Consider the following 24,054-nt stretch of genomic DNA (forward strand, 5'->3'; position numbering starts at 1 on the left):
AGCCGAAGGAAAGGGACAGCTGGAGGTCTCCCCGGCCACTGAGCCGGTGGCCGTCAGGGAAGGGAGGACGGAGGCGCCGTCGCTGGCTCCCCCCGTCCCAGCCCGCTGAGTGCTCAGGGCTGGTGGCGAGTGCGGCGTGGGGAGTGAGGGGGGTGCCCAGGGCCCGAGGGGGCAGGAGAGTCTCCTTGGCAGGGCTCCTCCCACGGCTGCTGGTTTGGGGCGGGGGACGAGCATGTGGGGGCTGGTCCTGGAGCTTCGGCCAGTGGTTCCCCGCCCCCCTGCCCCCCAACCCCGACCTGGGTGGGCTGGTCGCTGCACGAGACCGCCTGTCCGAGAGGTGACAGGCGCCAGGACTTAGCCCTGTGTCCGGCGCGGGCTGCAGCCCCCTCGGAAGGAATGTGTGTGTCTAGTTTGCTCGAAGTTGTTTGGGGGGCGGGGGCCTGTGGCCGTCAGCTTCCGGGCTCCTGCTGGTTGGCGTCCCTGCCCCTGCCCAGCGCGTCCCCTGTCCCTTTCCTGGGGCCACTGCCCTCAGCCTCCCTCTGCACCTGACCCCGGGGCTCCTTGGCCGCTGGCCTCCCCTGACCCTCTGCTCTGCCCTGGGGGCACCCCCTCGGCCGGCCTCCGTCTCCTCATCTCCTCGAAGCCCCGGCCCTCTGTCCCTCTGCCCTGGGTCTGTCCCGCCCCGTCACCTCCGAGCCCGGGGTGGGGGCGGGTGGCCCGCTGGTGGCATGTCTGCGCCCGCCTGGTGCAGGCTCAGACCTGCAGCTGGATGAGAGCAGGCTGGGCTTTCCTCTCCGCCGGCATCGGGCAGTGAAGCAAAGCCGCCACCCCCGCCCCCGCCCCCGCGCCCCACCCCAGCCCTCTGTGCCCATGACCGCCGCGGGGCCTGTCCTGGGAGACCCCTGACCCCCAGCCCCACGTCAGCTCCTGGTCGTGGGCCTCTCCGTGTTAGAGATGAGCTGGGTGGTCTCGGAGCAGCGCCCGAGCAGGGCCCAGCCGGGGCCCCGTCGGCGTCCGGGCCGGGAGCGCCTCAGTGTCCGGCGCCGGGCCCTCCGGCTGCGGGGCTGGCCCAGGTCAGACCCGCAAGGAAAATCAAGCAGCGAAGTCTCTCATCGGCCAGAGAACCTCTCTGCCCCAGGAGACAGTCGCCTCCCTGCCCCTCCCCTCTGTGCCTGGTGCTCGGTCTGCAGGGTGAGGCCAGGACGCTGGGGCTTGAGATCCTCCCGGGCGACTGCAGGCGCAGCCAGGGCTGGGAGCCCCGGGGTGCCGGCCGCCCTCCCCAGGTGAGACCAGCCGTCACAGCAGCCGCCACCCGGGAGGCAGGGCTGGGCCCGAGTCCTGGTTCTGCATCCGTTTGCTCTGTGACCCGGGCCAAGTCACCTCCCCTCTCCGGGCCGCCGTGTCCCCCACGTGGGAAACGGGGGGGCTGTTCGTGTGAAGGCCCTTTGGGCTTCAGACCTCGAGCCGCGGGAAGCAGTGCCGGCCGGCGACGCGGGTCCGAGCCAGGGCCAGCGGCCAGGCCGCCCCTCGCATGGGGCAGCGGTTTCCAGCTTCTGCCACCCCACGGCCCCTAAACCGACGCCTGAAATTTTACGGCACACCCCAGAACATGTTTTTCACCTGTCTGACCAAAAACCCGTGTAATTTTGACTCGTTCACACCGGGCAGCTGCTGTGGTGGCGGCTGTTGTCCCTTTCATCCGACCGCCTGCAGGAGAGGAGGTCAGCTCCCGCGCAAACAGTCGGGCCCAGCGGTCGAGTGCTGGCTGAGGGCTGTGACCCCAGGGAAGGACAGGCGTTCTGGGGGCCCGACACAGCAGATGCTGCGGCAGCTCTGCCGGGGGGGACGGTTCAGGGCCCCGCGGGACTCTGGAGGTGTGGGGTCTGCAGAGGGAAGGGCGGGCGTCTGGTGTGAGCGACTCCCTCCGGGGCCTGGGGAGGGCCCTGGGGGTGGGCGGCTGTCCCCTCCCTGCGTGCCATCACATCTGTCCCCTTGCCCCAAGCTTCCCAGGCCTCGGGGAGGCCTCAGGGGCGAGGACCATGCCCTCGGCCCCGACCACGGACCAGGAGTGTCAGTGCTTGCACACCGCCACTCGGCCAGGGCGCCGCCACTGCCCGACCCCCAGGCCCGCAGCGAGGCCGCCCTGTGCTCAGGAGGCCTGAGAGGCACGGGTCTGAATCCCTGCCAGGGAGCAAACTGTCCTTGGAAAGGTCCCACCGGGCATGCGGGGCCTGGCTCCCAGGCCCACGGCTGCCTGCCCTCCCCGACGGGGCGGGCGCAGGGGGACCCCCTCCCTGGCCCATCTCCTCCCCTCCCCCAGGGAGCTTCTCTGGTCCCCCCACCCTCGGAGACCTGGCTTTCTCCCATTGCTGCCGCCGTGCTGGGAGTTCAGGGAGACGGAGGGGGCGGGCGGGGACAGGGACGCGGGAGCCCCTTGTCCTTGCTGTGTCTGCCAGCGCGACACAGGCCCCGGGTGGTCCCAGCTGGCTGCTCTCCTGGCCCAAACCCTCGGGGAAGTGGGAGCTACCCCAGGTCAGTCCCGGGACGGTGCCCGACTTGTCCACGGTTCCTAGCGCTAAAACTTAGTGGAAACGGGCCACTTTCCCCAAGGCTGTGAGCTGAGTGATTTGGGGGCAAGAGGTGCATCTTCTTAATTTTTTTTAAAGATTGTATGTATGTATTTTTAGAGAGAGGGAAAGGAAGGAGAAAAAGAGAGAGAGAAACATCAATGGTGTGGTTGCCTGTCTCACGCCCCAACCTGGGGACCTGGCCCGCAACGCCGGCCTGTGCCCTGACTGGGAATCGAACCGGCGACCCTCTGGCTCTCAGGCCGGCGCTCAGTCCGCTGAGCCACAGCAGCCGGGGCTGGCGCATGCTCCGACCTCAGTGCCGCCCATACGTCTCCTTGCTTCTCTGCCTTCCTCCTCTTTGGCTCTGCTGCACCCTTCCGCGACCCCTCCCAGCGCCCCCACAGCCTCTGGCACCCCTGCCCACGGACCGGGCTGGGCCGGGACCCCTCCGGCCTCTGAAGCTGGGGTGACGGGGAGGGGTCTCCTCGGGGTGGGGTGCAGGGAGGCGCCCCGCCCCGCCCACCGTGGGTCCTCCAAGCCCCCCCTCTCCTCACAGGATGCTGCAGAACAACCAGCTGGGGCGCATCCCGGCCGAGGCGCTGCGGCAGCTGCCGAGTCTGCAGTCTCTGTGAGTACCAGCCTGGCCCCCCACACCCCCCGCCCCGCGCCCCCGCCCCCCGCCCCGCGCCCCCTCCGTCCCCCTTGTCCAGACGGCCAGGGCCCCAGGCTCCGCTGGGCTGGGGCTCTGCTGTCGCCAGAGGGTGCATCCGGGGAAGGGAGGCTCCGGGCCCCGCCGGGGACTGTGGGAACGGGACCTCCCTAGGTGGGGCCACCAGGGCGGCTGCCCCGGGGCGTCTGGCGTTCTGCCCCGGAGTCTGGGGTGGGGGTGGGGCCGGCCGCCCCCAGGACTGTCAGGAAGCGGCTGTCTCCTCCACAAAGGCTGCTCTAGCCCCCAGGGCTCTGGGGCGGGGTGGCCCAGACACCCACTCCCCCTGCTCGGGTGGGGCTGCGCCGGGACGCACTGGCCACCCAGGACACGGCCACCCTCCAGGGAGCCCTGCAGTTCCTCTCCCGCCCAGCAGGGGTGCTGGGGGCGCAGGACGGAGGGAGGGCCGAGCCAGGCAGGTGCAGCCGGCCGCCCTGGGTGGGGTGCTGGTCTGCGCCCACATCCCGGGCCGGAGCGACCGTGCGTGCATCGGTGTCTGACGGATCAGTGTACGGGCACCTGGGGAGAAACCGAAGGTGGGAGACTGGGCGTGAGGCGTATCTGCAGGGGAAACCAAGCCCGGTTCCGCATGGAGTGTCCGCCCCGAGGTCGCTCAGCCCAGGGCCCTGCCCTGGTCCCGGCCCCTGGGTGTGGACCAGACCGTCCTGACCCTCCCTGGGTGGGGGAGGCGGCTCCCCGAGAACCCATAAACCCGGGGCCCAGCAGCGGTGGGGCGCTGGCCGCCAGCTGTGCCCACCCCCCACGGCTGGCCTCCCTCCCCACCCCGCCTCCTGGTCCCGTGTCCGCGCCCCCGTGACCCCCAGCGGGCCCTGCCGGCTCTCTTTCTCTCCCCTTCCCGCCCTCCATCCCAGCAAGAGCTGGACCTCGGTCCCCAGCCTCCTCCTCCTCCCCCATCAAGGCCACCCCTGAGCAGGGCAGGGGAGAGGCCACGGTCAGGAGACCCAAGGCCAGGAAAGCCAGGGCTGCCTCCCCCCTCCGCCACCCCCAGAGGGAAGACCGCAGGGTTGCTTAGGCACCAGCAGAGCAGGGGCAGCCGGAAACGGGGTGCAGGGGCAGAACTGGCCGTGTTGTCCACAGCATCAACGAGGCCTTCCCGGGGAGAAGGGGGCGTTCACTGGGCTTCCGCACACCAGTGAGGCCAGGTGGTGCTGGGTGCACAGCACAGCCTCGGCGCACGAGGGGCTCTGTGGTTCTGCAGGTGGACCCCTGGGCTCTGGGGGGTGGCAGCCCCGCCGGTGGGTGGATGGGACCGTCACCGTCCACCTGCGCCCGGCGTGCCCACCTGGCACTGCCCGCCCCCTCGTGCCTCCGGGTGGGGACGCAGGCCGCCCCCCACGCCTGTGCGGACGGCTGGCTCGCGTCCTGGATGTGGTCTGACGGCTCCGTCACGCCCCTCTCTGTGCCCCATCTTCTCCACCTTCAAACTGGGGGTGGCCGTCTCCCCTGCCCCCCTCCAGGGCTGCCACCGAGCTCAGACGCAGCAGACGTGAGGGGGGCCGGAATGGGGTCCACACAGCTCTGGGGAGTGGTGGCACTGTGGCCAGCGTGTCCACGTGTCCACTGGTCACGGCTCATGCTGGCCCGCGTGTGGGTGAGGCTTCCCTGGGGGTGGACCAGACCCAGCTGCGCTCCGACGGCTCAGGGAGAGTTGAGAAGGGAAGTGGCCGGGAAGGGCGTGCCCGGCAGAGGGAGCCGCAGGTTCAAGGGCACAGCTGAGAAGAACCCCACGAAGTCCAGGGAATTGCCTGGGGGCGGAGCTGGGCTGGCCCGTGTGCGCTGGGGACAGGTGGGACGGGCAGTCGGGGAGGGAGACTGGGAACCGGAAAGAGGGGACGCCGGACAGGTGGGCGCAGACGCTGCTGCGGATCTGGACCCGGGGCAGCTGTTGCGGGATTTCGGCAGGAGAGCCGTGGGGTGGAATCTGCATCTTTGAACAGTGACCGGCGGCAGTCCTGGAGGACAGCCTGGAGGCGGAGGCAGCGTAGGGGCCTGTGAACCGAGGGAGCGTGGCTCCAGTGGAAGGAAACCAGCGGAAGGAAAGGCGGGCGCAGCGGCCAACTCTGGAAGTGTCGGGAAGCCCGGCGGTCAGGCCTGGAGTCGGCGGTCAGGCCTGGAGTCGTGTCCGTTCTCCCCGGACGACCTGGGGCGGGCGCCTCGTCCCCGGGCATCTGCTTCCACAGCAGGAGAACGGAGGCCAAGCCTGGGTGGGGGGGGATGAGTGAGTTACCACGCGTCGAAGACGGGCCCCTCTGGCTCCCGTTGTAGCAGCCCCTGGTGGCGCTGACCGCAGGTGGCAGTTGAGGGACACCAGGGGCTCTGGCGCCCAGGCGGACGCGAGGGGGTCCCCGAGAGCCCGGCACCTGGCACGAGTCGGCAGGAACGCGGCGATGGAGCCGGAGTGACGCCCGGGGGTGGGCAGGGTGGGCCCACGGGAAGGGAGGTGCTGACGTCTCCCTTGGGCGAGTCGACTTGGAGGCCCCGGCGGCCGGGCGACCCCGAGCATCGGGGACACAAGAGCAGGTTGCCCTGCCGGCCGGACACGTGGGAGTGGGGGGCGTGTGCTGGGGGGAGGGGTGGTACCCCGCCTTGTGCGTTCTGAGAGGAGTTTAGCCCGAGCTCTCGGAAGCCGGCACCTCAGGTGACGCGCTGTCCCACTGAGTTCAGGCCCCTCCGTCTGGGACGGTGACAGTGAAACCAGCCCAGGTTGTCAGGCACCAGGGGCAGCGTGAGGGCGAATGACAGTGTTTGGAGCCCCCCTCCCCCCCTGCCGTCAGCACGGCCCAGGGCGCCTTCTGTCTGTTGTCTGCGTCCATCCCCACAAACCCTCGTGAAGCCTCGTCACCCCTGCCGTCGGACAGGCCCAGGGGCCTTCCAAGGTCAGAGCCCGTGGGGAGGGAGGCTGGGCTGCGCCCGGGTCCTGCCTGCCAGCACCCGCCAGCCAGCACTGCCGGGGAAGCCACTGTGGGTGGCCGGCGTTGGGCGCCACCCCACCCCACAAGCACCGGCAGGTAGAAACGTCCCCCTTCCCGCTGAGAAGCGGCAGCCCAGGAGGCACCTAGGGGACACGTCCCGCTCAGCCCACCCCCAGCAGCCAGGCCCCCCGGGCAGTCCCGGCACCCCAGGGAAGGTTCCGTCCCGTGGCCCTCGCCCACCAGCTGGCCCCGGATCCCGGGGCAAGAGGAAGCAGGTCAGGGGGGTGGGGAGTGGGGCTGGGCTGGGGGCCCAGGCTCCCCGTGGGACACAGCACCCAGCCCCCACGGTGGGAGGGGCTGGGGGACAGTGACGGCCCTGTCACACCGGGCTTGAGCCCAGGCCAAGGGAAGCCGCAGGAAGCCTGGGGGGAAATAGAAACGGGGGTGGGTGGGGGGGGAGAAGCAGGAAAACAGCTCAGAAAGGCCTGGGGGCGGGGCGGGGCTGGGCCTGGAGAATTGGGAAAACACAGTGGCAGGACTGAAGGGGAGGGGACAGAAGCACAGCCGGGTCCTGGTCCCCTCCAGGAGCCATGCCTGAGGGCAAGGGGCAGCCACAGGGGCCCGCCGCCGCTGAGCTGAGCTGAGCTGAGATCCCCGTGGGCGGGCGCCCGGGGTCCGGCGGCATGGCCTGTCAGCCCGAGCCGGGCCCCGCCCCCCGGGACCCGGCTTTGGAGCAGTGTGCGTGGGGGCGGGGCCGGGGCCGGGGCCGGGGGCTCCCACGCACGGCACTTTGAAACACTAAGCTCTTCGTGCCTCTCCCTGAGTCCCGAGAGCCGTGCAGGTGAGGCAGCCGGGGCCCAGGGAGCCCGAGCCCCGGGCGCCACCTCGCCTGCGCTGTGTCCTGAAGACACAGGCTCCAGGCTCTGCAGGCCTGGGTCCCAGATGGGCTGTCACGGGCCCGGTGAGGCTGCGAGCAAGGTGCCTCCCCTCCCTGGGGCCAAGGTCCCCGTCGCCAACGGCAGCCGGGGTCCCGGGAGGACACCGAGCCGAGGGGCAGGAGAGCTTCCCGCGGGCGCACGGGCGCTGTCCCCGAGTCAGGTGGGGCTCCTGAGCGCACTGGCCCGCCCTCCGCAAGGGAACGCCTGAGAGCACCTGAAGCTCATCCCTAGCAGTCCAGGGGCTGGGGCTCTGGGGAGGCCCCGTGCCCGGGTGCAGGCGGCCACTCCGAGCTGGCCCTCGGGTGGAGGGGAACAGAGCCGGGAAGCAAGCTCTCCCCAACTTACAAGGGCACTGACCCCCCAGGGGGACCCCTCGTGACCTCGTCTGACCCTAATAAAGGGGAGGGGACAGAAGCACAGCCCAATCCCATCACAAGGGGTAGACTGCAAACATGTGGCTTTTGGAGGGGTACGAGCGTGCAGCCCACACAAAGGGACAGTGTGGGTCATCTGGGGGGCAGGGGGCGTCTGCGTGGATCCCTAGCACCCCGCTCTGCCTTGATCACGACCCCCAAAGACTCCCTGTGGTGAGGGCAGGAGGCTGGCTGTGCCTAATTGGCATGTCCCTGTGGAGGGTGATTGGGGAGTTTTTCACCAGAGCGGCTGGTCCATCTTCTCACTGTGAGAGCAGCATCAGCAGTGACAGCCCACCTTACCCAGACCTGGAGGGCAGTGCCCTGCTCAGGACCCCCCGTGGGTCGGAGATGGAGCAGGGAGGGGTGGGGGGGCGGGACCCAGCGGGGCCTCCTGGGGCCAAGCACGGAGCCCAGCTGGAGTCCCTCGCTGCTTACAGCCTCCTGGGGAAACCCTTCCAGAAGCCCCGTGGGCGCGGGGAATGCTGCGGGAGGCACTTCTCGGAACTCTGGGGTGCGGGGATGAGGAGGGGGCCGTGGAAGGACAAGGGGGCGGCAAGACCCCGAGTCTGGGCAGCTCTGGTCCGAGGCCCCACCCTGGAGATGCCCTGTCTGCCGTGGAGAAGACCCCCCAAGCGGCCCCTGGGGTCCAGTGGGTGCCATCAGCACTGGCCAGCCTGCCTGCCCGCCGGCGGGGGGCCCCGAGGCCCCGCCACGCGGTGGGTCCCCGGGGACTTGCTAGGTGGCAGATGGCTCCCCGGCGTGGCTATTTCGGGCTCCGTGATTACATGCTGCTGCGTTTGGATCCCCGGGTTCCGGGAGTTGATTGCTATGTGCGTCTGGGGCAGAGGCCGCCCCGAGGTGGGTGGGCGCGCGGCGGCCCCTGCGTGGGACGGAGGACCGAACACGGGCAACTTGGCCGCTGCTGGCAGCGTGTCCGTGGTGGGCTGGGCCCTGGGATCCCGGGGCGGTGCTTCCCGCCGGAAACGCTGGTGTGGGCCAGAGTTGGTCCGAGTGGGCCTCCAGGAGCGGCGTGGTGCTGTGCCCCCCGCCGGGAAGGCCTCGGCCCGGCTCCTTGTGGGTCCCCCAGCCTCCCGGCCCCCCGAGTCCCCAAAGCTCCTGCAGGCCGGGGCCTACGAGACCTTTGAGAGGCCGGAGCTCCCGCACGGGAAGAGCTGTGGGGCTGATAGCTTCGGCATGGTTTGGGAGCACATGGGGCCCAGGCAGAGCCAGGAAATGGGATGGCTGCCACCCACAGGAGGGGACAGAGGCCAGGGCCCCCACTTTCCCGCCATCACCCGCAGACACGGGAGGGTGGCGAGGTTTGGGTTGGTTTGGTTGCAACCAAACCTACCAGCCTAGGGGCCGTGAGATGCCGGTGGCCTCTTGGGGATGCGGCTGTAGACACCCAGGTTAGACTCTGGGGAGAACTGCCCAGCTGCCTGCACCCCCGGGGAGGGAGCCAGAGTTCTTTCCTCTGGAAGTCCCTCAGAGACACAAGCTCCTCATTGGCCTGGGGGTGGGGAGAGGGGCTTGACCGCCTCCCCGGATCCACTGGGAGTCTCCTGGGGGCGAGGGCATCTCTTCAGGATTCTGTCGATCCGCCACCTGAGCGCGGAGGTGAGAGAAGGCCGGGACCACGGCCAGGGAGGGGCGGGGGCAGCGCCCACAGGCCTGTGGCCCCTTCCGCCAGCGGCTCCCCTTCTCCAGGCTGGCCGCCGTCCCGGGGAGAGCCGACTGGTCAGGGCCGGGAAAGTGTGGTCCTTGTCGAGTCCACGAGTAACTTTCCACCCGTTTGCGAGCCTGGGAGGCCCAGGTGCGTGCCAGCCGCCGGCTGGAGTGTGGAGATGCACACGGCGGCCAGGAAGGGCGGCCAGCATGCGGGCTCCCCTCCGGCCACCGGCGAGGCCACCAGGTGGGAGGCAGCCTGCCCCAGACCGCGGGACCTCGGCCTCGGGAGCCGGAGGGCGTGGGTGGCCACCGAGACTGACTGCCCCTCCTGCAGGGGAGGGGACCGACAGCGGGGCGGGAGTGACCACCCGGGGTCTCCCAGCCAGCGGACCTCAAGCCCGGCCTGCAGACCCGAGACCCCCCTCCCAAAGGGGTGACCCCTTCAGGAGCCTCTGTGACCTCGTCGCCCAGGAGGCGCCGAGGTGGCTTGTGCTGCGAGTCGGTCTGTCCCTGCAGCTCTCGGCAGCCCTGGCGCTGGCCCTCGGACCTGGGGCCCCTTCCTCCCTGCACCCGCCCGTGAGCGAGGCCAGGCCTGGGCTGGGCTCCGTGCGCTTGGACGGGGTCTGGGGCGACGCGGCAGGGTGGGGCCCACGCACCTGGGGGTGAGCTGCTCTGGGTGCACGGTTGACGGGCCGCCGGGCCTTGAGGGGCCCCGGTGGCCCGCGGGGCAGAGGTCACCGCTGCCCCCTCACAAAGCCCTCTTCCCTCCCTTCACGTCCTTTAAGGAATCAGCTCCTCCCGGAAGCTCTGAGATGGGGTGGTGGGGAGGCCCTTCCTGCCTCCACTGTCCCTTTCGGGGGAGGGGTGCTGGGGCAGCAGCCGGCGCTGGAGGGCAGTGAGGGCTGAGGGAGGCTCACGGGTCGAAGGTGAGAGGTGCGGACTGGGGCCTGGGACATGCGAGGCTGCGGCGTGGGGTGGGGGCCGCGCTGTCGGGCGGCCGTGCGGCCGGGGTCCGCACGTCAGGGTGCGCGGGGGCCGCCACCCAGCCCGTGCGGAGTGACACTCTTCTTCTAAAAGGCCACACGGTGCAAGGCCAAGACGTGCACCTCCTGGCATCGCCCACTCCTGAGGGAGGGTCCTGTCTGCAGCCCCTCGGCCCTGGGCCCCCGTGGGGAACACAGGGGTCCCTGAAGGGGAGGCTGGAGCTGACTCTGGGGTGTCCGTAGTTTCTGGAGCCCCAGGCTGGGGTGGGGAGGAAGACGGGGCCAGAGGCCCTAGCCCGGCTGGGACGCCCTAGCCCCGTCCCCTGCCTGCCCCCCCTGCTGCACATCTGCTTACCGGGGGCCTGAAGGGGCCCAGGGCCTGAAGGGGCAAGCAGTGAAAGCCCCTCAGAACACCTGGAGGGGGGCGGAGCCACCTGGAAGAGGGGCGGGAAGGGGGGAGTGGGGTGGTGGAGAGAGACTGTGTCCCTGGTGCCCAGTTCTGCCCCGTGTGGGGGTGAACAGGCCTGGGGACCTGCTGAAGGGTGGCACCCAAGGGGGCCCCAGGTCCTGGCACCACCCGGCCACCACTGGGCCAGGGGTGTCCAACCTGCGGCCCACGTGCAGCCCAGGGTGGCTGTGAGTGCGGCCCCACGTGAAATCGTACATGTACCTAAAACCTGACGAGCTTTTGTTTGCGGTTACGTGTCACAACGTGTTTAACATGTGGCCCAAGACGACTCTTCTTCCCGTGTGGCCCAGAGATGCCCCAGGCTTGGACACCCCTGGTGAGCAGTCTTGCTCCTCTGACCGGAAGCCACCTGCCCCCAGGCCCAGCTGGGGCAACTCTCCCCCTGAGTCACACCGGTCTCTGGTGGTGCCCCTGCTGCTGTCCACGCATGCCAGTGAGGCCACTTCCCCATGCCCCTCAGCTCCCCACACCTACCCTCTTCTACCCTCAAGCCTTCCCATGTCCGTGCAGCACTCACTTCCTCCAGGAAGTCCTCCCAGACTGCCTCCATCTGACCCTGAGCCTTAAGTCCCTTTCGGTACTGTCTAGACAGCTGGCTTCAGCAGTCGGGGCTGGGACACTAGGGGGTGACCTTTGGCATCTGTGAAGTCTGCAAAAGTCGCTGTGCCCTTCCCAGGGCAGGGGTTCCCTGTCGCTGTCTGTGTGGCCTGCCAAGTGTCTGAGTCTGATGGGGTCCAGCCCTGCTCAGGGACCCTAGCTGAGTGGGGGCCAGTGAGGGGACCCCGGCAGGAGAGAGCCTGGACCACGGCAACGGCCAGGCAACTCTGCCACCAGGACCCGGCGCCCCACCGGGCAGGAGAGCCAGGGCGACATGGGGCCCAGAGCGGGGCCCGTCCTTCCATGCCGCCCGGAGGCTGCCCCCCCCATCCCGTTCCCGGCCCCCTGGCAGCATCCCGCGCCCCCCCAGCTCCGCCGGCTGCCTCCTCCCAGCTCCCACGTCTGGGCCTTAATTACACACTGACGCCATTTGTTTTTAAAACAACATGTTTATTTCTGTTCTGACTCATTGTAGAAAATTTAGAAAACACAAAAACCAAAAAGAGGAAACTGAAAATCACCCACAGTTGTGCCACCCAGACACAATGTGGCTCGGGCGGGGGGCCGCCTGCCCACACGGCCCCCCGCCCCCCCCACGTGCAGTCTCCCCGTCACCCCGGCCGGCTCAGTGCCCCTCCCAGCCGCACCCGCGGGGGCCCGCGCCAGCCTCGTGGCCTCAGGTCCCGGGAACCTCAGGACGCGTCCACGGAGCCACGCCGCTGCGGCCTTGGGGAGCTCACGGCCCGCTGTGTTCGGCCCCTTCACAGACTCTCGCGACCGTCAAGACCGATTCCAGAACGTTTTTGTCACCCCCCGCCCCCCCAGAAAACCGGGGCTCGCGGGGGTTGGCCCCCTTCCCACAGCGCCCCCCGACAGCTCTGGTCTCTGGACACGTCGCAGAAACGGAGCCGGCGTTCCATGTCCGCCTCCTCTCGCCGAGCTCGGGGCTCTCACGGTCCGTCCGCGTGTGCATTCACGCGCACGCGTGTGCACCTCCTTCCTTGCCGGGGCCGAGCAGCATCCCGCCGTGCCGTGCGGCTGGGCTGCCCCTGGCGTGTCCACCTTCGGCGGGTGGACACGGGGCTGCTTCCTCTGCTGGGCGTGGCTGTGCTGCTGCGAACCCCCGTGGGGACGTGTCCCGGTGTGGGCCTGCGTCCTCGGTTTCCCTCCGAGACTGGAGGCGGCAGCTCGGGGAGGGCGGGTGGGTGGGGGAGGGGGGCGCTGTGGCTCCGTGGGTGAGGAGCGGGGGGGGGCGCGTGTGGGAGGGGCCCGCGCCCCGTGGGGCTCGGTCAGCGGGCTCCCGAAGGAGAGGGGCTTTAAGTGAGGCCTCGGGGGGAGGAGGAGGCAGAGGGGCTCATTCCCTGGGTGACATGGGGAGTGGGGGTTCTTCTGGCAAGTGAGGGGGGGGCTGGGGAGAGAGTCGCTCGGGGCACGAGTCTCAAAACCCAAGATGAAGGGCTTGGGGTCGTCTGAAGCCTGGGTGTCTCTGAGCAGGAGGGAGACAAGACCGGAGCTGGGGGTGGGGGTGGGGGTGGGGGTGGGGGTCTGTAGTCCGTGTGAGTGGATGGACGGACGGACCCGTGGATGGACGGGCGGATGGAGGGGTGGGTAGACGGACGGATGGGCGATGAATGGACAATGGATGGACAGGTGGGTGGATGATGGGTGGATGGGAGGGTGGGCCGGTGGATGGACGGACAGATGGGTGGATGATGGGTGGACGGATGGAAGGATGGAGGGATGGTTGGGTGGATGGAGGGCGGGTGGACGGCAGCCTGGGAGCAGAGGGTCAGCACCACACGGCCGTGAGCGCCCGGCTCTCGCTCCGGTCCACGGGGAAGCTGCCTGGGGCGGGGACGGAGAAGACCGACTGTGAGGGCGCGGGAGCCCCGTGCCGGGGAAGCCACCGCCGAGGGGGGCTGCTCCCCCCTCCCCCGCCCCTCGCCCGGGGCGCCGCTCGAAGTGTCACCGCTGGGCTGGCTTTCCCCGGGGCCTCTCACTGCAGAGTCTGCTGGGCACTTGAGTGCCTTTACAGCCGGGGATGTTGCTTGTGTTTCCTGAACCTCCGCCCCCTCCGCCACCACAGCCCTCCCTGGGGAGGCGCGCCGGGAAAACCCGTCTGCCTGTCCCTCCGCCAGCTGCCCGCGGCTGAGGGCAGGGCCGGGGAGCCACAGAGCCCAGCTCCGGGCCTCCTCTCGGACAGCCCGGCGGGGACCCCAGGAGCCAGCTGCTTTCACACGCGGCTGCCCATTCACATAAGGGAAGGGGGAGGGGCGCTCAGGGGTCCCCCTCTGCTGGGCAGAAAGGGCGGGCTTTCGGTGTGGGACCGAGGAGGGAGGACGGCTGGGCCCGGCGTGGCCTCCGCCTGAACCTCCCACCTTTGACCCATGGAAAGGCTGGCCGTGAGAGGGCAAGGTCTGGCTCGGTGGCATAAACCAGAAATGAGAAACTCAGACCCTCCCCGTGGAGGGGGCCGCTGCCGCGGCTCTCAGCTGCCCCCACCCCTGTCCCCCGAGGGGAAGGGAGCCCCAGAAGGGGGAGGGGCAGGGTTTGGGGCGGCAGAGGCCTGGTGGAACTAGAGGGGGCCCCTGCGGGGGCCCTGTGGGGTGCTCGTGCTGCGGGGGCACCCGGGCGTGGGGACCTGGTGCAGAGGCCGCCCCCCGACCCCCGCCCCCATCCCCAGCAGGTGGGTCGGGCCGTGGGTCTTCCCACCGGCTGTGCTCTCGCTTATCTGTGGGCGGGGCCTGAGAGGGTGGGGCCCCGAGTTTTCCGTCGTCCCCGCTCTGTGGGTCCCCGTGGGTGAGCTGCTCCACTTAACCGTCTCCCGTTCGTCAAGAGGGGCCCGCCTGCCCGGCTCTCGGGGCATCTGTGGCCCAGCCTTCCGACCACCTGCCCCTGGGGACCCCCACCTCAGCCTCAGCCTCAGCTGCAGCCCTCGGGGTGGGGGCGGGGAGCAGTTTGGCTGGGGAGGGGGGCGCCCGGGGTGAAGCGGTTCCCGGAGCCCGGGCAGGCCCCGACCGGCCCGAGAGGCCCGCTCACCTGCTGTGTGCGAGCAGGTAGGAGAGATCACCAGGAACCACTTGGGGCGCCCGGGCCCACGCACGGCGAGGGGGCTGCTGGGGCTGCCAACCTGGTTCCAGGGCTTCACTGGTGTGGCCGCTCTCTCCCTCCTGCCAGACCCGGCCGTCCGGGCCGCCGTCCCACCTGCGAGGGAGCGGCTCAAAAGGCTCTTTCAGTCCCAAGTGGCGGTTTCTGGGCCTTCTCCAGAGCTCGGCCCACCTGCCTGGCCCGCCTCCCCCGGCCCTCCCCCCTCCTGTCCCCCGCCTGCCCCCTTCCCGGCCCCGGCGGCTCCTGCAGCGCAGCTCTCTGGTTCCGTCTGCCAGACACTGCCCCCTCCCCTGACCAATGCCTCCTGGGCCCCCGATCCCGCCTCACCTGGGCCTGGAGCCCTTCCTGCTCCCCACTCTGTCACTGAGCGGTGACTCTGGGGGGGACGGGGGCACTCTTCACCTCCTGGTGTTCATCCGACCCAGCCCCTCTGTGCGTGGACGCCCCTAGGGTGGTCTTCACAAAGAGAGGCCCAGTGCCCCCTTCCGAGCCAGACTCACTGGGGAGGGGGGGCTCAGGGGTCCGTGTGTGCCCAGAGCCCCGGGTGACCCAGCCTCAGCCAGAGCGTCCAGGGGAGGGTGGCCGCTCTGGGAGGACCGCGCCTGCGGTGGTGGCCGTGCTGGGGGGGCTCTCTGGACAGGACGGGCCCCACCAGGTCACAGCGTGTCCGATCAGCTGCGCAGGGAGCCCCCGTCCCACCACGGGGCCCTGGAGGGACGAGGCCCGGGCCGTGCTGCTCGGGGGTCAGGGAGCAGCCGCGTCCCCGGGAGCGCTGTCGTGATTCGGCCCGGAGAGGGGGATTCTCCCTGTCCGTGGGGGGACCTGGACTTCGTGGCCGTGGGGTGGACAGCAGCAGGAGGACGGAGACCCCCCAGAGCAGGGGGCGGTGGGAGCCAGGGATGTGGGGGCGCATGGGCCACCCACTCGTGGGGTGTGCGTTCAGCTGCGGCCTGAGGGGAAGCAGGACGGCACCGCACGGGGGTCAGGCACCTCGGGCCGCGATGGAGGCAGAATCTGGGGCCCTGCAGAGGGGATCTGGGCCCCGGGGGCCTGGGCCACAGCGTATCCCCAGGGCATCTCCTCGGAGCTGGCCGGGGTCCTGGCTGTGCTCCCAGCCCGGCCCCCACCTTGGCTCGCGTCTTGCCCCACTGACCCTGGTCTCCCTCTCTCCCTCCAGGCGCCTCGACGCCAACCTCATCTCCCTGGTCCCAGAGAGGAGCTTCGAGGGGCTGTCCCGCCTCCGCCACCTGTGGCTGGACGACAACGCCCTCACCGAGGTCCCCGTCAGGGCCCTCAACAGCCTCCCTGCCCTGCAGGCCATGACCCTGGCCCTCAACCGCATCAGCCACGTCCCCGACGGCGCCTTCCGGAACCTCAGCAGCCTGGTGGTGCTGTGAGTGCGCTCCGCCCCGCTGCTCCAGGGGCCCGGCCGCACGCCCGGCGCAGGGGGCCCGGGGGCGCTGCTCCCACTCTGCGGCCCTGCCCTCCCGCTCTGCGTGCCCTCTGTGCCCCGCTGACCCCACGGGGCTGTCCTGAGACCAAGTGCCACTAGAGCTAGGGGAGGTCCTCGGAGGCCAGAGGCTGGAGGGACGCTGTGTTCGGTGGTGGCGCCTGGAGAGTGGGCACCTGGGCCCAGACTTCCTCAAGGGACTCCCACCCCGCCGGGGCCGGGTGGCGAGGCGGGGCGGCTGGTGCTCTGGCCCAGGGACTTACACGGCTCCCAGGCCCGGAGAAGCAGCCATCACCGGTAATTAGCCCGCCCCGAGGGGTGATTACCTGGGAGACAGCAGCCCTGGCAGCAGTGGGCACTGGGCGAAACCTGCCTCCCGGGGGGGGGCGGCTGTCGAGGCAAATTAGCTCCCAGCTAATTGCTGTGAGTGGTGGGCGGGCTCACAGGGGACTGCGGAGGGCTCCGAGGTCGTGCGTGATTGCTGTGGGCTCCACACCCACCGCTGCTGCTGCAGGGACACGTGTGTTAGTCAGGGGCTCTGCTCTGGGGGCAGCCGGCACCCCTCCGCCTCAGCCCCTGGCCTGGGCGACTGGAGACCCCGGATGAGCCTCCCGGGGGCCGCACCCCGGTACCGGGCGGCCACGCATCCCTCCTGGGAGGCGGCAGCCCCTGCAGAGGGCCGGCACCGCAGGTATTTGGCTGCGGCTTCCGTGACACCCGGCAGCCCCCCGAGGGAGTGGGGTCAGGGCGACGGGGAAGTGAGGGCCTCGGGACGGTCCCTGGCAGCGCCCGGGTGCGGGGCGCAGTGTGGGGTACAGCCGCTGCCCCCCAGGGCGATGGTCCAGTGGGAGCAGCGGAGGAAAGGTGGGGAAGGACAGCTCCTGCCGTCAGATTCGTCGGAGCCCAGGGGGCCCGGAGGGGGGCGGTCCTGGCTCAGACAGGTGGGGACAGGTGAGGAGGTTTCGCAGGGAAGAGAGGAAGACCCAGCGGTATCAGTGAAGACACTGGGGGGGGGGGTCCAGGAGAAAAGGCTGGGGACGGGGTTCGGGCCTCTGGGCATCAGGGGTGACTGTCTGCCAGTGGGCGAGGGGCGCGTGAGGGTTTCCAGTGAGGGTAAAAGGTGAATGGGAAGGAGGGGGCACCCGGGGGACTGAAGACAGAAAGGTCAGCAGGAGGCTCCGCTGACCAACCAAAGGCCAGGCTGGGGAGGTGGCCAAGGGCTGCAGGGGAGGCGGCCCTGGAGGGGCCGTTTGAAGGAAGAATCGACTTGGTGTAGAGGTTCCCCAAGGCTGGGGTTTCCAGCAAGGGAGTCAAGGACTCGGAAGTGTGTGGGGCCTTAGGGGGCTGGACGCTCGGCCGCCGCAGATCAAGGGGTGGGGAGTGCTGCTGGGCACGAGGAGGGCCTGGGACCCAGGCAGCGAGGGGGCCCATGGGCGCAGGAGCCCAGCCCAGGGGCAGAGACGACCCCTTCTTCTCTGGGGCGGGGCCAGGGACCCACTCTGTCCCCCACCTGCCCCCCTCCCCGGCTCAGGGGAGTGGAGGAAACAGGCTTCGGCAGCAGATGCCCTTCGGGGGATGAGCTGCAGGAAGGCCCGGGAGCCAGACGGGGCGGCGCTCAGGGGACGGTCAGGGGTCTGGCTGGAGGCAGCCCCCTCCTGTTGCTCTGCCAGACCCCAGGGCGGCACCCGATGGGACGCCAGTGGCTCTTCCGCCTGAGCCTTGAGCCCCAGCGCCTGGCCCCAGGCGGCTGCCAGAGGGGCCCAGCACCCTGGGCTGAGCAAGTGGTCTGGAGGAGGGAGCTGGAGGCGGGGGTGCAGGGGGGGTGTTGGCAAAGCTGAGACTTGGACCGGAGATGCTGCGGAGGGGGAGGGGTGGGGACCAGAGACTAGAGTTCCACTGGGGGCAGGAAGAAGTGACAGAGTTTGGTGGCATTGGGGAGGGGCTGGGGAGGAGCTCGCCCCTTGGGTGGGGAGGACAGTGCCCACCCAGAAGGTGGGGCTGTGTGTTTCCAGGAAATCGGACACTCCCCGAGGGAGGGGTCTGTCCCCCTGGGGCCTGGTGGAGCCTGTGACGAGGGTGGGGGACTCTCGGGGCCCTCAAGGCCCAGCCCTGGCCCCTCTGCTGGGCGGGTCTGCCCGCAGGCATCCGGAGGCCCGCCCGCCTCTCCCAAGTAGACGATTTCCTTTCTGCCTTTCACCCGGGATCCGGACCCCCCGTGGGACGCCCCCCGCATCCAGCTCCCCAGAAACAACGGACGCTTTCCAGCTGCAGGCTTTGCTCATCTTGGGGAGTTTCCTCTCCTGTGCCACCTCCGCAGGCACCTTCTGTCTCTCCGCCCGGCCCCTCCCTCCCGGACCCCGTGACTCCGCGCTGAGTCACTGCATCCCCCACTTCCACTCCCCACCACCCTGGCCCGCGACCCACCCCCCACCGCCCCGTTCGCCGAGGTCTCCACTTCCTCTGACTCTCGGCTGCGGTTGTTTCAGGTCCGAGGACTAGGGTCTTGGGGTGTAGTTCCTGCCCTCCATGGGCTCCCCGGCCCGGGACGTCACTTTTCTCTCATTCCTAAAGTCCCGTCTTGGACACGGCCGTTCAGCCGACGGTCTGCGGCAGAAGGCGGCGGGGGTGTTCCTCTGCTCCTCTCCCATGAGCGGCATCTTCTGCTAGGCCTGACCTTTGCCGCCGTTTGCGTCCGTGTGTCTCCTCCCTGCTGTTTGGCAACCGCCATGCGACCCCCTTTTGGGGCCGTCACTTGGGAAGCTGCCTACTGGTCCCAGCGGCATCACTGTTGGTCCGTGGGGTCCCCCCTCCCAACGACGGTTTGTGGGCCAGTCTTGCGGGGACACTGGGTCCCCCCACGTGTCTGAGCCCTGGCGGGGGGAGGCAGGGGTGCTCGGGGGAGGCGTCCAGCCTCACCAGACCCCCAGCTCTGCCGGCCCGCAGGTCTGGGAGCCGTGAAACGCCCGAGTCACGGCCTCCGCCCGGACCCTGACTCAGCGCGTGGCTCAGGAAGCAGCGCCAAGGGGAAGGCCGTCCACAGAGCTGCCTCTCTGCGCACTCGAGGGTTTTGGGGAGAATCCTCAGGGTTTTGTTTTCGTGCCCGTGCAGTCCCTTTGCCACTGGGTTTTGCAGTTTGCTCTCATGGGGTTACATCTGTCCTTGCTTTGTTGCTGCTGCTCGCAGCATCTGGGGCCGCAGTGGGGGTTTTGCTATTCCACTCATTTCATGAGGAACTGGGAGAAGAGCATCCGGTCGCTTCTTTTCAATTAGCTGTTTATCGTAGAATTCTCTCCCAGCCTGTGTGCACCCTGGCCAGGCCCGTCCCCAGCCTGCGCTTTGTCGCTACGGACGCTGGTGCCTGGGACACCCTTCCCTCCGCTTGTCCAGATCTCCTTCCCTCCAAGGCCCTGCTCCGGGTCACCGCCTCCAGAAAGCCCTCCCTGATTGCTCTGGCTTCACCAGTCCCCGCCACCGCACTCGCCTGTCTGCAGCCCTGTAACAGAACACTTGGCCCTTAATTACACGCTGTCTGCCGCGGTCGGCTGTGGGCTGCCATCAGTGCGTCTGGCCACTGAGTCAGGCAGGCTGGGTCCCGGGGAGCAGGACCAGAGAGGAAGCCTCAGACCAGAGCCCCCTCCGAACTAGGCCTCTCCGAGACGCGGCAGGAGCAGCACCAGCTGTGGCCAGGGCTCTCCACTCCGTCTCCCTTTAACCAGCAGTCGGAAAGGGGTCGCCTGCGGTCAGCCCGGCCTCGGAGACTCCGACTTCCGATGTCGGTCTCAGTCAATTGTTTTGTCTCTGGGGTGGACGGCTGGACCACCGGGGTCATCCTGTCTGTGCAGCAGCCTCCAGCGTCCTCCCTGAGCCGCCGCCTGCCCCCGCCCTGCCCCCGCCCTGCCCCCGCCCTGCCCCGCCCCGGGCTCGGTGCTGCGGCCCCGGCCGACGACCCTCCTTCCTCCCACACAGGCACCTGCACAACAACCGCATCCAGCACCTGGGGACCCACAGCTTCGAGGGGCTGCGCAGCCTGGAGACACTGTGAGTGTGGGGCTTGGCCGTGCGCCGTCCTGCCCGCGCCCGCCGCGGCGGCCGGGCTCCGGGGGCGGGGTGCTGGCACCTGGCTGCCGCCTGCTCCCCACGCGCCCCCCCCGGCAGTGTCACCTGGGTGAATGAGTGAAAAAATGCCCCCTGCCCCCTCGGACAGGCGGACTGTGCCCCCCGGGGAGGAGGCCCCCAGCGCCGGGTGCCAGCCAGCCACCAGGGTCGGGGAGGACTCTCGGTGCCTGGGCTGCGGCCTGTGTTCTCACCCTCCGCTCACCCCCACTTGCACTCCACACGCCCACGCCTGGGCGCCCCCCCCTCCCCCAGGGACAGGTCCTCAAGCAGCTGAAGCGGCATCGGGGAGTTCTGGGAGGCAGGTGGTGGCCAGGGGAGGCCGCCTGTGGGGGGGTTTTGGGTGCGCGTGTCCCAGAGGCTGGGCCGTCCGTGTCTGTGATTCGGGGGGCAGTGGGGCAGGATGGCGGTCCCCTCCTCTCCCGTGCCTGAAGCCAAGGTGCATGCTGGGAGAACGTCAGAGCCGGCCCAGCTGTCCCTGCTGCTGACCTCACGCCTGGGGGCGGGTGCAGGGGTGCCCAGCCTGTCGGCAGGAAACGCAACCTGTCTCCCGCCCCACGAGAGATGGGACCGCGTGCTCCCCCCGCAGCCGCCCAGGGCGGCGGGCAGTCACAGCCAGGGCTCTGACGCCGGGGCCGCGCCGCCTGCTGGGGACCGAGCGGGCCCGGGGCGGTGCGTTCGCTGGCCCGATGGACATCAGCCCCAGCTCGGTGCCCGGCCGTCCTTCGCCGCTCGCGTGGAATGGGAGCGGGCAGCTCTGCCCTGCCGGGTGCGTGGGGACCCCAGAGAGAGCTCCGGGCGGGGCCGGGTGTGGGCGTGCCCTGCTGGGAAGCCGCGGGGGCCCGCGTGCTGGGGGAGGGCCAGCGCCTCTGAGAAGCCGACTGGCAGCAGCGGTTTCCTCACCGCGGGGCACGCTGCCCGTTTCTTTCTCAACCAGCCCCTGGCACGCTGCGCCGGGTGCGGCCGGGGCTGGCTGCACTACAGAGCGGCCTGCCGCCCCGCACCCGCCGTGCGTTTGATGTGCCGGGCGCAGGGCCCCACAAAGCCGGCTCCCGCTGCTCTGCTCGGGCAGGGAAGCCCAGGTGAGGGGTGGAGGGGTGCCCCGCCCCCCTCGACACAGCCAGGGGGCAGCAGGGGTGGGCCGCTGGGGCGTGAGGGGGTCCTTCCAGCCTGCGACCTCGGCCCTGGCCTGCGCCCTGGTCGCTAGTCCGAGAGGCCGCAGGAACGGCGCCGGTCTCCGCGGCCGGCTGCCGTGTGGCCGCTGGGGACCTCGCCCTGCACCCCTCCTCCCTCCGGCCCCCCCTTGGCTGGCTGGCTGGGCACCACCCCTTCCTTCCTCCCCACCCTCCAGGGATCAGCTCCGCTTCCAGCTCCTGATCCCCAATTAAAAAGGGGAAAGTGTGTTCTTTATGCTCCGTCCGCAGAGCAGCGCTTGGGAGCCCGGGGGCAGCCAGATGTGGGAGGGGCGGGGCCGGAGCATGAAAGCCAGAGTCAAAGCTTTTAATTGTTGGGTAATTGTCGAGCTTTGCAGCCTCATTATTACTGTGCAGCTTTTCATGTGCGCTCCTCCCAGCCGGGCGCTTCTGCCTCGGGCAGAAAATCTCTGCCTGTGAGACCGCTCTCATCTCCGCCGCAGAGGGAGGATCCAGCCCCCGCCCCCTGCCCCATCTAGGGTTTGGCTCCGACGCCCAGCCCTTCCACCTGTGCAGGAGGGGCCAGGTGTCGGCAAGCATACGCGTGGTCACGCACACACGCAGTTCCCATGCCATGTAGCTAAGCCTGCCATGTTTTCCACCCGACACGGACACGTCCCCCCATCCCACCCCCCCACGCGCAGCATCACTACCTGTTGTGAAAGCGCCCGGGGCGGTGTGGCTCGCGACCTGCGCTGCCCTGGGGCCAGGCGCCCTGGGTTCCGCCACCGCCTCTGTCCCTGCTGGCCGGCCGGCTGGAGCCGGTGGCTGCGGCCTTGGGCCTCTTTCCCCCCACCCGCCCAGCAGCGGGCAACCTCGGAGGGAGAGGAGTCGGCCGGCAAGTGTGCCCCCTGCTCTCTTTTGCTCCAAAAGACCCCGCAAACCCAAGAGGGGCGGGCAGGGCCCAGGGGCCGCGCACCACTGTGCCCCGCGCACCGTGCAGGCACGCAGCCTCAGGCTGCAGCCCCGCTGCGCTCTGGGGCGGCCTGGTGCACAGGGCGACACCGTCCTGTCCTGCAGGCACCCCTCCCCGCCCCCAGCCCCACCAGGGTGCCTGTCCTGGCGGAGAAACTCGGAATCAGAGGTGGGCCGCCCGTGAGGCTCTGCTTCCTCACCTGGCAGCTCCGACCAGACCTGGAGCCTCGGGGGTCCCGTCGGCCGCAGGCCTTCCCCCGCGCCTGGGCTGAGAAGCGGAGTTCTCGGGCAAGAGTGGTTCTGGGGAGGTTCTGCCTCGGCCACCTGAAACCGGGCCCGTGCTCGGTCCACGTGACACGCAGCCCGGAGACCGGGGTGCCGTTCTGTGCCGCAGGCAAATGCTCCTGGAGTCCCCGGCTGTACCGGCCAATAGAATCGGTGCCCCCCCCGGAAAAGAGCCAAGCAGATGCACTGCCACCCCATGGGCCTGCCCCCCACCCCAGACCTGGGCGTCCGGTATCTGCCCCTCGGCCGGAACCCGGGGGGGCCCTCCCTCGGGCCTGGGTCACGGGCTCTGGGCCCCGCCACCACCTCGTGGAGCGAATCCGACCAACCAGGGCCCCGGGCTGCTGGGCGTTCTCTGGGAGGGGGCCTGGGGCCATGGCAGGTGGACGCCTTCTGGCCCAGCTCCCCCTCGTCAGCACCGGCAGTCAGCACCCGCGTGATGCAGGGGCCTGGGAGGGCAGGGTGGGCATTCTCGGGGCTCTGCCTCGTGGTCCGAAATGAAGCATGCGGGTCAGGCGGTGCGATGGGAAGTGAAGGCGCTTTTCTCTCAAAGGCTCGCTCTGAGCCTTTGTGGCGCCTCGTACCTCGCTTGTTCCCCCTCCCACCCGCCTGTCCAGGAGGGAGCTGTGTCCCCTGGTGTCGCAGGTGAGGAGACCGGGGCAGACGGGCACGGTTCGCCGAGGTCACCCGGCGGTCCAGGGGCCGGGACTGGGGCTGGGTCACTGCCTCCCGCCCAGCGCCCGTGGCCACACTACGCAGGCTCTGGGTGGGTCGAGGGGACCCTTCCTCGCCAGTCCGTCATCACCCCACGTGTGCGGGTTTAGTAGCTGCAAATCTGTGGGGCTCCGTGGCCTGTAGAGGAATTTATTGCTCCGTGTAAAACGTCATTTTTTCTGGCTTTCCCCACGGAAGCCCTCGCGGCTCCTGCAGGCGGGAAACTGAGCTGCCCGATGCGCTTGTCCTGCAGTCGGTGACCGTGACGAGTCATCGACAGTCCTTCCCAGCGCAGGCTCCGGAGGCGGCGGGCGCCCGTGGGAACTGCTGGCCAAGGTCCCCCGGTGGGTCTGTCCCTCGGCGTCGGAGGGGAGGAGCCAGCAGAATCGGCGACCCCCCACTCGCTGCTGTCCCTCGTCCTGTGAATGCGCTGAGTCTCTGGGGCGTGCGTGGCCACCGTCTGGAGATACTCGACCCCCCCCCCGAGGAGAGAGTCCCCCCCCCCCGGGAGCTCCGTGGCTTGGAACCCTGCGTCCTGACGTCCCGATGTCACACCTGCGAGGCAGGGTCACCGGGACAGACCCTGGAGGCACGGCGCTGTGACAGGACCGCCCCCCCACAGCCTCCAGGTCGCCGTGGCGGCCACGTGAGGCAGGTGCTGCCCAACCTGGGTCCTGGGGCGTCACATCTGCAGTGACGGGGGCTTCTCTGGGGAGGGTGCTGGGGGGGTAGGACGCGTCGACAGACCCCGATTCAAAGGCCTTGGAGAGGCCCGAGGCGGAGCGCGGCGGCTGTCTCGGGAGGACGGCGTGCAGGTGCCGGGCCGACGTGATGGGGCCGGGGAGCGAGCAGAAGAGGGGGTTTCTCGGTGGTGGCCCGGACACCTGGCAGGGGCAGCGGGTGCCCCTGGGCTGAGGCGGTCCCCGCGCAGACTCGGACCCGGCTCCGGCCTCGGGCAGACTCCTCCCTCCCTTCCGAGTCCCGGCGTCTCGGGTC

The 24,054-nt window shown here is 69.8% G+C and overlaps 1 protein-coding gene across 4 annotated transcripts in view; it reads left to right on the plus strand.

The window, feature by feature from the left end:
* The window catches only part of LGR6 (leucine rich repeat containing G protein-coupled receptor 6), a 65,265-nt gene that overhangs the window by 20,947 nt on the left and 20,264 nt on the right, over positions 1-24,054 (plus strand). For all 4 annotated transcript variants that reach the window (XM_045860868.1, XM_045860858.1, XM_045860848.1 and 1 more), the window contains 3 exons: positions 3,127-3,198; positions 15,566-15,781; positions 19,805-19,876. In XM_045860868.1, the coding sequence (XP_045716824.1) occupies positions 3,127-3,198; positions 15,566-15,781; positions 19,805-19,876 (360 nt within the window). The remainder of the gene's footprint in view (positions 1-3,126; positions 3,199-15,565; positions 15,782-19,804; positions 19,877-24,054) is intronic.

This window comes from Phyllostomus hastatus, unplaced genomic scaffold (genome assembly GCF_019186645.2).
Source record: "Phyllostomus hastatus isolate PE091 unplaced genomic scaffold, TTU_PhHast_1.1 phas_contig_148, whole genome shotgun sequence".
In the NCBI taxonomy this organism is placed as follows: domain Eukaryota; kingdom Metazoa; phylum Chordata; class Mammalia; order Chiroptera; family Phyllostomidae; genus Phyllostomus; species Phyllostomus hastatus.